The sequence below is a fragment of the Hippichthys cyanospilos genome, chromosome 14 (genome assembly GCF_059441005.1).
Source record: "Hippichthys cyanospilos isolate Australia breed blue-spotted pipefish chromosome 14, RoL_Hcya_1.0, whole genome shotgun sequence".
Classification (NCBI taxonomy): Eukaryota; Metazoa; Chordata; class Actinopteri; order Syngnathiformes; family Syngnathidae; genus Hippichthys; species Hippichthys cyanospilos.
In genome coordinates, this window is record NC_142382.1 from 18,532,577 (window position 1) to 18,544,922 (window position 12,346).

Here is a 12,346-nt window from a genome sequence, read left to right on the forward strand (position 1 = left end):
CATTAATTTACATTTCATCTTTCTTAAATGGGCATAAAAGCAGAAAGGCTGCTCTCATGTAAACAAATGAACACCAACTTGACACAACTTGCTTTAATGCATGAATGAAACCATTAGATTAAAAGCAGACATAAATTGAAACATGAAAAAGATCACGGGACTGATGACAAATTCCACTTGGATTATTCACCAATGTTCAGACGACATGATGATCTGCCATGAGAAAGCATGTACAGTGGTCACATAACACACGTACAGTCGTGTAGGTATTCCACATGGTTGTGCGTGCATCTGGCTCAGTGGTTAACAGTTTTGGATGTGATGACAGAACCCTCTTTGATTAAACTAAATATTTGTTGAAATTCATGACCCTCACCTATGGCCACGAGCTGTGGGTCGTGACCGAAAGAACAAGATCCCAGATACAAGCAAATATTTTGCAGAATGTCCAGCTACATTTATCACACATGTACTACTCTTCCACCCACATTGGACAAGTACACTGGGTTCCGGCCATGTTTTTTTTTTTTTCTCCCTAGATGCACCTTTACCCCTTTTATGTCCGGTACGTTCATGGAACTAGGGACCACTGAATCAAATGGAGAGGGTATGGAGAGGCTGCTTCAGAGCGCAGGAGACTTGTACTTGTGCAGTCCTGCTTCATTCTCCTCATGCATGGGCTGGAAAAAGAATGCCTTTTCTCCTTTTTTGTGTAAAGTTTCTTATAAATGTCTAAAAAATGAACCTGACATTCAGCATAAGATAGCATCCCTTTATTACCATTGTACAACAGGTATACAACAAAAATGAGGGTGCTGCTCCGATTGATACATATTAGATAAATATGAGCAATAAATAGAATGAAGACAATAGAATAGAATACACAGTTCAGGAGTGAAATCACCTTCTTGTTTTGTTGATAATCACAGGGTTAATAGATTCGGGGAAAAAGCTGTTCATGAGTCTTTTTGATCAGCTTTTATTAGCACTGTCATGCCAAGCAGAGGACAACAGTTTGAAATCATGACCAGGATGAGCAGTGTTTCTGACAATGTTCCTCATTCTCCTCAGATGGCAATGTCATCCAGGGAGGGCAGAGGTGATGCAGTGATTTTTCTGGGTGGTGTTGATCACTCTCTGCAGCACTTTCCTGTTTCTTGCATTGCACTCCACATACCGACCCATGATGCAATACTCTAGGACACTCTCAATGGTGGTTCGGTAGAAGGTCACCAGCAGCTGCTCCTCAAGAGTTTTTTTTTTTTTTTTTTTTTCTGAGCACTCTCAGGAAGTGGAGTTGCTGCTGGGCTTTTTTCACCACCCCTGTGTTGTTGATTGTCCTGGAGAGGCTGTCAGAGATATGGAATCCCAGGAGCATGAATAAATAGACTCTTTCGATACACAACATGACTTGTCACCTACAGATAGAAAGGTGGAGACTTTTCAGGAAAGGATATCAACTAACAAGACAGTCAGTTTTTACTGCCTGCTTTATGGTTGGGTTTCAATTTGATCTATAGCGATTCTGATTCAGGTTCTTCCATTCGATGACGGTTCCAACCAATTCTCTATCCCAGGTTTTTTGGAGAAAAAAAAAGTGAACTAACCAGAGTTATTGTTGAACAAATCATATGAAGTTGGTTTAAATTCATTAACTTTTTATTGTTGGTAAACTTAACTATGAGTTACTCGACAGTTTTCAACCAGTAATAATATTAATATTATTATGAGAGCTTTACTCTTGAAAACCTTAAGAAAATACAATAATGAATCAGTTAAAGCATGCTATTGATCACAGACGGATGGGCTTAACTAGTGTGGTGATTCTTGAGGAAAATAAAACCTTGGCCAGTGGAGAGTAGTGTAGCCTGAAAGAAGTGGCAAGAGGGGACTAGCTCTGCCAGCGTAGTCGGGTGCACCGCACACAGTGGCTGTGCGTGCACGGTCTTCCTTCAACTGTGCTTCTTCCAGCAGGTTAACTAGGAATTTAAATTTAGCAATGACATTTTAAAATCCGGTTTCGGGAGAAGCTGAATTGTATTGTAATGAGGATACACAATCCTTTTAAGAAAATTCAGTGCACGGGTTTGAATTCATACATACATACATTCATACATACCGGCTCAAATGCATTATGTATGTTCCAGCCCATTTGGCACACTGGTTTATCGGCTGCGGTATTATTGAATGTGTCTATTTTTGATCGATTATTATATGTAAGGTGCATCAGCTTACTTATGAACGGCGCACTGTTTTTCTGACGCATAGTATACAAATGGTTTATTCTAATTGTGATGCAATGTTTATTTGATAGGTATAGCGATATTATACTTCAAGCCAATACTTGAGTGCTATTGCTTGCCATGCAACTAGCCAACTACACATGGGTTTCTTTGAGTGGAGAAAATAAGTATTAGTTTCAGAGGTGCATATTCATTAGGAAAAATGAATTTGCAGAATTCACTTATCACTATTAACTGTGAAAAACAAGGGAACACTGTATTCTGAAGGAGCTGAACTCATCCAACATGCCTTGGGAAAACTATAGAAAGAACATTTCCCTTTAAGTAGGAAAAAAAAACTTCACAAATAAACCATCATCAAAATCCAACTCAGCAAACGTGCAAACATAACCTGCATTGGTGACACCAACACACTTGCTCTCCTGAGTATTGAGCACCGGTATGGTCACGTTTTTGTCTTGCAACAAAAATGGATACATAGATCAACAAAACATGAAAAATATTGTAATGAAATAATAATTTCATCCAACTCCATTGAATGCCCTACACTGTGAGGCTTGCCTTGCATCACCATCACAAAGTCAAAAGATGCCTGAAATTAAAGAAATGTATTACCACAACTGGTAAACAGTAACAACTCTTACAAACGCATAAAAAACAAACAATGGACCCATTCATATATTGCAGAAAGAAACCAATATATTCTAAAGTTATGTTATAAGAACTAGCCTATATACAGGTAAACATGGGAGACAACAAAACTACCACCACGGTAATAAAGTGGGCTGTTTGGTTGTGTTTTAAAGTAAAAAAAAAAAAAAAAAACCTTCACTCCAAAAACCTTACTATGAAACACTATTGTCTGAAACACCCCACCCTTTCGCGATTTGGATCAAAACAGCAGTCCAAGAAAAAATGAGAAAGATAAGGTCAAAAGTGAGTGTACAAGTCTCTCTGTCTCGGCATTTCTCCCAGAAGTAAAACACATCCTTATATCTTTAGTGCATTGTCCAGTGTTGACAAGAGCCACAAAGAGCTGGGGGGTTTTCTGTGTGTATGTGTGTGTAGATATGTGTGTGTGTGTGTGTGTGTGTGTGTGCGTGTGTCTGTGCGTGCGTGCGTGCGAGTGTGTGTGCGTGCACCAAGGAAATGGCAGCGCAAAGCCTTTATCTATTCGATAGATAATTGAAAGTAGTATAGATAAGAAAAACAATCATACTGTAACATAAAGGAACCTGTTAAAAAATCATCAAACTACTTGTACTGTATGTACAAGAATTATAATTTTAAAAAGTAATTTCAAGTTAAAAGGACATAACAATACATGATTGATTGGTCCCGTAAAAAAAAGAAAAAAGAAAGAAAAAATAAAGCTTGTCTGAGCAAGTGACATTCACAAGCTCAGCAAAAAAAAAAAATATCTGAGTCCTGAGGAAATAGCAAATGGCAAAATGTGTTTTTACACAGTGTTATTTATACATGAAAATGAAATTTGTTGTCATACTGTCAGAGAAATCTCTAAAAGAAGACTAGGACAAGCCTAGCTGCTAAGCAGCAAAAAGAGTAACTCAGACCAAAAGATTGACTTTTCTAAACCACGGTACAGGGAAAAAGCTTGGCGAGCGAACTCATGCTTTGCCGGCTCTAATTCATTTGCTCAAGCGCCCCTGCCTGGTTTTTATTCATTCAGTAGAGCATTGCACATTACAAGACATAACAAAAAGAGCCAGTAGGGCGCCACCAACAGCTGGGCCAAGGTCCCAGCTCACACTTTCCTGCGTCAACAGCTTTATCTAAGGACTGGGGCGAGATTAACTAGGACTGCATACATAGATAGCAATGCACACTATTCTAGACAATAGAATAATGAAAGAACAATGAAATAAGCACATAATGATAACAACCTAATATATGATTTCCTTCACATATACTAATCAATCCATCCATCCATTTCCTCGAGCCACTTATCTTCACAAGGGTCGCAGGCTTGCTGGTGCCTATCCCAGCTGGTTTCGGGCAGTGGGCGGAAGACAGCCTGAAATGGTTACCAGCGAACTGCAGGGAAATACAGGACAAACTACCATCCACACCTAAGGACAATTTAGTATGTCCAATTCACCTGCCATGCATGTTTTTGGAGTGTGGGAGGTAGCCGGAGTACCCAGAGAGAACCCACGCGGGGTCAGGGAGAACAGGCAAACTCCACACAGGAAGGCCGGAACAAGGTGGATTGGATCTCGGGTCCCTTTAACTGTGAGGCGGACGTGCTATTCACTGCGCCACTGAGCAGTCCATACTAATTTAATTATGGACAAATTATTTATTACTGCTTAAAATGGCTAACTAGGTTAATAACCCTATTAAGAAATGTTCATTTTTATTTAAAAAAAAAAAAATCAAATCTAGGGATGGACCGATTATCAGCCGGGCCAATTACCGCCATATTGGTTCATATTGGCATCAGCCTTTTTTAACTTATGGTCGATGAAGTCCATTTTTTGCCTCTGATAAGGCAGCCACACAAATGAGCTTATGACCATACAACACTGAGAAAGCTCCTCTCTCTAAAGCTAAGCAGAGTTAGACCTGTCAAGTACTTGGGTTGGACACCACATGGGAATATTGGGAGCTGTGCTATGAGGTCCGGCCCATAGCAGCATCTTGGCAGATGCTGCCAGTGGTTGAACACTGTGATGGAATTTGTCTTCAATAGTCTCTTCATCCATTGGCCAATTAAATAGCGTGCAGCTTAACTAGGATCTTGGCTGGCTGACAAGGCAGCAATATTTACTAAATGTTGGATTATGATCATGTTGAAGTTCTTTTTCAATTATTTGACACGAAGTAAAAATAAGAAATGACTGAGGTGTTTTTTCAGAAAAAGGAATAAATGCACCTTTGAGATCTGCTGATGGAAGCTATAACAATATGAATTTGATCAGTTCAAGGGGGGCAGTTGGATAAAGGTGAAATACTTGCCCATAGCCATAGACATTCCTGGGCAATTTGTAATCACAAAAACAAATAATGATTGTTTGACTAGGAGATGTATAAGTATCACTCCACCAAACTAACGTATGCCATGTATGAGGAATGTATGAAAGGTTTTCAGCCTCATAAACACTAAAAGGAATATAAGATTTTTTTTTTTTTCAACACAGACGCATCAATGGTCAAACACTTGCTCCAACTGTGCTGAAGCTCTTTTGCATCAACAACCCTTCTTGTACAAATCCAACATCTATAGCATTAAGGAAAAAGTCCAGCAGTGGTTCACTGTGTGCACACTACTACAAACAAACCACTCTGAAACCGTGGCGCCAGCTAAGGAGGACACACTGGATGAAGAAATATTGGATGTGAACCCAACACAAGAGGAGGTTCCACTGACAATTGTGGCAGACGACAAGTGGGTGACAAACGTGTACATTCTGGCAGAGCAAGTGGAGTTTAGAGTAGACACAAGTGCAAAGTGCAATAAGCTGACACTGTCCAGAAACCACTTGAGTACCCAAGAAAGATGAAATGCCCAAATAGTGCTGTGCTCATTTTCAGACTACAAATTGATATCAGTTACTGCACTTTAATCAACCACAGAAATAAATGAACAATGAAACACAAATAAATCTATAAATTGTATTGCTAAGGAGAATGCGCCCAGAGACACTGCAACCATCAGGATTTGTGTGGTTGAGAACCCATGCAGGCAGGTATGGCAGATGTGAGGAAACAGTTCCCAATGTTTCGATTGCTTGGTATCGTTAGCCTTTTTTTAGCTAATTGTCTTATTGATGAGATGTGACATCACAACGCACGTCGTGTAACAAAATGTGTAGTGACACTGAAGTATAGGAGAGCATGGCTCCTCATGGCACAAACTCTAAAAGGTTTGGTCACACTTAACAAGCAGTGCTTCTCAATTATTTTTTGTAAAGCCCCCTCACCCCTCAAGAAAGGATAAAACATTTTACTTGCTGTAGTGACTATAAATGAAATCATTTTCTATGAAAGTTGTATAAATATATTGTTAGCAAAAATGTTATCCTTTAACTAATAAAAGAAAAAAATATAAACTAATAAAAAAGCTTAAAGTGTCTCAAAGTGCCTGAAAAAAACTGTCAAACCTCATTCAAATATGAAATATTTTCGACCATGTAGATTATGCATGCAAACATACAGCATGCTGTTGTGTTTATGCCACAGGTGTCAAACTCAAGGACCAGGGGCAATATCCAGCCAGCCATATCATTTAATTTGGCCCGCAAAAAGCTAATTATCATGTTAAGTTCCTGGCTAAAATAATACATTTACACATTTTTTGTCACCAGTAGCTATCCCTTTTGACCAGTTTTGTGTGTGAATCATAATTAAAAATGTATTTAACTTCACTGTCATAACGGCCCTCTGACATAAACTTTAACTACAATGGGGCTCATGATAAAAATGAGTTAGACACCTCTGGTTTATGCAGTCAGGTTATTTATTTATTTATTTTCATCTCCTCCTGAGTGCTTAGCCCAGTGGCATCTTCTTCTGTGAATACTCAGGTAACTGTTAGCACAGTATATACTTGTTGTTGAATGTGCTCTTACTAACTGCTAATGTGAAGAGAAAGTCGTCTCTTTCATTTGATTTTGATGGCTATAGCGAGACACAAAGCCTGACCTCCTCTTCTTAAGCCGGCAGCACTTCACTTCGCCTTTCACCAAGGCAAAGAGGAGTAAAATAACACAAGTATATTTGTCTATCAAATTTATCAGACAGTAACTAATTGCTTGGGGACCAGATCTATTTTTTTGTAATTATTATTATTATTTTTGTTATTGTTTTGTTTGTTTGCTTGGTTGTTGTCGATTTTTAACTTGTTGTGCCAGAATTGCAATGCAATATACAGGAGAATGTGCTGCTTGTCAACAGCAAGAACACACAAAAGTGGAGTTTATCCCTCTCTAGCACAGTCCATAAAAATTCACTGGACACCAGCAGGGAACTCTTGTTTAAGTAAACAGGGAAGCAAGAGGCCCACTAGTTGTATCTGATAGCATCCGCATAAAACAGAGACAAGCACAGTATAACCACCATAGAAGGCCCGAAGGCAAAGTTAACAAGACATTGAATTTTTCCACTTTTAGGACCGACAGTGACCCACAATACTCATTGAAAGAATTCAAAGACTTTTGTAAGAAGTACATCATTGTGCAAGAAACATTAATGTCAGAGCCGACAAACTCCAATGGTGAAGCAGAGCGTATAATACAGACATAACAGTCATAAAGCTTTGAATTCAAAGCATCAGACAAGCACCTTGGGCTACTGGACAACAGTGCCACTCTGCTTGAATGAATCTATGGCCTATGATGCCCTAAAGGTTAAGTGCTTATTTGAAAAGGTCAAGCAAACGTGAAAACTTCATTTTGACCGAAAGAGCAACCCACCAACCTTGCTGTCATCCTTCCATTGTGAAATGACATCTGTAAGGTACTATATCCAGGCAGAAGGCAAACATTATGCATCATTCATACAGAGCTTTTCCATACCATCAGCCAACAACTTCAATACTGCATTTCTGCAGCCAACCTATAGGTGGCACAATTATACGATTAATCAATCAATTATCAAATTAACTGACAACTACATTACGGCCATATCCCCCAAATGATGACAAACCTACCAAATGTTAAATTTGCCAACTATGTGGTTATCCTCTGTCATTTTGCGACTCAGGCCTTGCTCGGAGTGCCAGGCATTAATCCAATTTTTAGCCTGTGGATTTTAACTGGATGGCTTGTTTGTAGCGTGAACAGTCACAAAGGATATGAAATCCAGTTTTTCCAATTCCAAATCCAATTCAGAATACCCATTATTGACAGAATGTCGCATTCTGAACTGCTCCAAACACACAGGTCGAATTCGGCCATCCGTGTCTTCAAGCTATGTGACCAAGTGTGCACACATGGTGTTGAAGAATGGAAGCTGTGCAGGCAGTACAACTACTTGTTATCATTGTTAAAGTTATCATGTCATCACAAATGTGTGTTACATTTGTATTTCTTTTCTTATCTTGGGAATACAAAAAAAGCAAGTCGTGATCCCTCGTTTTTCGAGGTTAATGAGGACCGGAATCCCCCCGCGAAAAGTAAAACCCGTGAAGTAGCGCACCCACTTTTGAAAAAAAAAAAAAAAAAAATAGTACTATATATTTCTGTTATTTCTTGGTTCTTTTTTTAACATGAAAATTCTTCATGCTATTCATATAATTTCAGACAAATATTACTGCAGTACACATATTTACTCGAATCTTAAATGATTAAACCTTATACACTGTACAGTAAGTAAGGCGTTTGCTCTTTTCTTTGAAGTCACTTGAAATACCATTTTATTTAAAAAAAAAATCTTGATAAGAGATTTCCAACGTTCTGGTGAACGTCTCAATTGCGTCTCTGCCTCAATAATGTGTGTGCATGTATGTGCCAATTGCCTTGACAACAACTGCGTTTGTCCTTTGTGTGTCCTTTGTGCGTTTCATGACTGACATGGCACAAGCAGGAGTTGGGGCGGGAGTAGATTACAACTCCGCAGAGATGTGCTGTGTAACTCATTAAATGCACCCCTGCACATGTTGTTGTTAACAGGAAGGAGTTGTAAGCGTGAAGTAGCAAGGGATCACTGTAAAGTATTTCTCCTGGTACAAGTTGACCTTGTGTATAAGTCAACACCCCTTTTTTTTACTTCAATTTGGGGGAAGTTTAAGTCTACTCCTGACTTTTGTGGTTACATAGATCACAGCTGTGCAATTAAAACACATGGCGTGTGTTATTAAAATGACGAAATTATGTCACTTTTACATGTATTTCTTCATCGTTCAAACGTATAATTTCAGCGTGTATCGATAAACATACCGTTGCGGTTATAATAGGGCAGAAACGAGTGCAAAGCAACGTACGCGTGCGCTTAGACACAAATGCTGAACCTAGTGTTGCAACAATAAAATGATTTGAAGTTTCAATGGTTTATTTTTTGACACGGCTGAATATTAATTTGTCGAAAAGTCCTAAAAGTTGTCCTATAAGTCCCAAAATAGCTCCTCCCATTTAAATTCAGGACGTCCTGTCCTTCCTGCTCATCATTTGCGCAAACATCCTGGTTACTTTTCAACGTGTAGTCATCTTTGGACCTGTCCAATTTGTTTGAAATGGAGGTCTTTGGAGATGATTTGCTGATCATCTTACTTGGGACTTTCTTTACCCAAGTGATGACCGTTGTGAGATCAGTGCATGGAAGTTTGCCCTTCGCTTTTTCTGCTAAATCTCTGGTAAAGAGGAGAAAACATGATCTGCGAGATCAAAACAAACATGGTGGACTAATTGTAAAAAATGTTAATAAGTGGTCAAGTTTTGCTGAATAAAAGAGTAAATGGACAATGATTAAGTATTATTTTTATTTCCAAAAACTAGGGGTGGGAATCTTTGACTGTCACATGATTCGATTCCAATTTTGGGGTCTCCAATTCAAAATTATTTAATTCAATCAAAAATGATTTCCGCTTCAATGTTTAGATTTGTAAAGCGTCATCATACAAATTCAATCTCCTTTGCAAGAGAGAGGAAAAAAAGGAAACCGTTTTTTTCTTGTTTGTTTTGTTTTGTTTTGTTTTACATTGACTAAGTTTTCATTTATAAGGAACATGCCTTTCTCCCCAAAAATAACAAGTGGACAACAACTACTCGTTGAAGCGTGATATAAAATATATAGCTGTTATAATATAAGAAAAGATTTAACAAACATTTAAAAATGGTAGAACAAGATACATTGTCCTTTCCAAGGATATTGCTGTACCAAAATATAAACATGTGAAAAACATATATGACAAACTCGTGTCCTACCTCGAACAATATCCGATATAAGGCTCCATGAAAATAGCATTGAAGTAGCAATTGGCAGCCAAAGAGAGTGATTCACATCAAGCGTATAATAAACCAGGAAATGAACATGAGTGGTTAAGGCTCTGGTTAAGGGGTATTTGGCTGAAAAGATATTTCACAGGGGGCACATCACTGAATAAAGGTTGAGAACCACTGCTATAGATCAGCGCCTATCAACTTTTTTCAGTGATGTACCACCTGTCAAAAATGTTTTCATCCAAGTACCTCTTAACCAGTGCAAAGTACAAAAAAAAGAGAAACACTTGAAACATGTCATTAGTGTTGGATTTATTGATTTATAACTGTAGAACTCTTCAAACTTAATTTGTATTGGACTACGAAAATTAATCAACATAAACTATTCTCTTTTGGAACATAGAAGAGATCTGTTATCAAAAAGAAATAAGTTGATTATTCATCAATATTTTTCCACAAAAAAAATCATCAAAATAAAGTGAAAGTGAGTTTATCAAAAATAAATTATTATAAATAAATATTTTTTTCACAGAAAAATATTCAGCATAAAGTGTCATCTTTTGGGATTATAATAGAGACCTGTTGACAAAAACAAATCATTAAATTAATTAATAATAGTTATTTGTCTACAAAGAAAATCAACATAAAGTGTCAGACCTATGATCAAAAATAAATCATAATATATATATATATATATATATATATATATATATATATATATATATATATATATATATATATATATATATATATATATATATATAAAACTGTAGTATTATATAGGGCATTATTATTGCCATACCTTACCTAATGTGTAGAGATATAGACTAATACTTATAAAACAAACACTATGCCTGTCGTCAATATACATACAAAAAAGATACATAAATTATTAACTATTCAAAATATACAGAACCAAATAACTCATTATTCATTCTACATTATATTAAACTTTCTAAATTTTTTGACTTGTTTGAATTCAAAACAGCACAAATGAATAAAGCATATAACAATCAACACTGCCACAGCATTCAGAAGTTTTGTTGTTCAGAAGATGTTATAGTTTGAGGGGCACAAGCGATTTTAAAAAATCCAAGACAAGAACCAACAAAAAACAAATGTGTCTCTTTTAATAGTTTTAATTTATGGAATAGTTATGCAATAGATCTTAAAAAAAGTGAATCACGTACTTTTTTTCAGAGTTTTAAAAAGATATTATTACTTAAATATATGAATATCGTAAAAAACTTGATATTTTGTAGAAATATGAGAATTAAGAGGCGTTTATTTCTGTTTTGTTTTATTTATGAAACAGTTAAATATTATTTTACTATGTATAATTACCTAGTATTATAAGATTCATGTACCAATTTAGAAAAAAAACAAGGGGTAGGACCCGACAAGTTCTTGAACTTCTTCCTACTACTTTTAAGGTCAACTACTGAACTGGTTTATCTATTGTTAATGCTTTCCTTTTTCCTTCTTTAATTTTAAAATGTCTTTTAATTTTATTTTGTTTGCATTTGTATTGTGTTTATATCTTCAATAAATCAAATCAATCCAATCAAATGTAGGATGAAGTTGTTGTACTGTACTGGAATGATATCTGATGGTGTTTAAAGCACGATCAACGTATACTGTATGTTTATTGTACTGTAGGTTATTCTTGATACAAATAATACATTTGTCCTGTGACGTTTTCCTTCAACTTGAGCTTCAAGAGAAATATTGGGATATTTAATTTAATGTCTTATAATAGTTAACCCAGGGCAATAATCAATTATATTTGTGGCGACGATCCCATGGTGAAAAACTCACCGGCAACATTCTTGCTGCTAACTATGCTCCTTCGGCCCGGTTTAAAAAAAAGGAACTTATCCTCGCTGTGTTTTCAGAGCGTATCCGTCCGGTTCTCCCTATACAGTCCCGGGCTTCTTTCTCCGAGTGCAGCAGACATCCAGATGCATGGAAATCCAAAACTCCTGTTCCCTTCTTTCCTGTCAACCCCTCCCCCTCCCTCCCTGTCTTCCTTCTTCCCTCTGTGTTCCGCTTGTGCCTTCCATCCAGTACAGGGGAAAGCTCACAGGGGCTTTAAAAACAATGACAGCGCTTGAAGAAAATAGCTGCACTTTTATTCTTGGTTCATCAGTTTAATTCGGGGGCTTGGAGCGTTCTCAGTTTGAAGTAGGTCACCGTCCCGCTCAT

General features: G+C 37.2%; 1 protein-coding gene across 2 annotated transcripts in view; it reads right to left on the bottom strand.

Moving 5' to 3' along the window:
• LOC148413224 (apoptosis-stimulating of p53 protein 1-like) overlaps positions 1 to 12,102 on the bottom strand; it is a 58,641-nt gene extending 46,539 nt beyond the window's left edge. For both annotated transcript variants that reach the window (XM_088433618.1, XM_088433617.1), the window contains exon 1: positions 11,960 to 12,102. In XM_088433618.1, coding sequence (XP_088289744.1) covers positions 11,960 to 11,968 — 9 coding nt within the window. In that variant the 5' untranslated portion in view covers positions 11,969 to 12,102. The remainder of the gene's footprint in view (positions 1 to 11,959) is intronic.
• Positions 12,103 to 12,346: the final 244 nt, after the last annotated feature.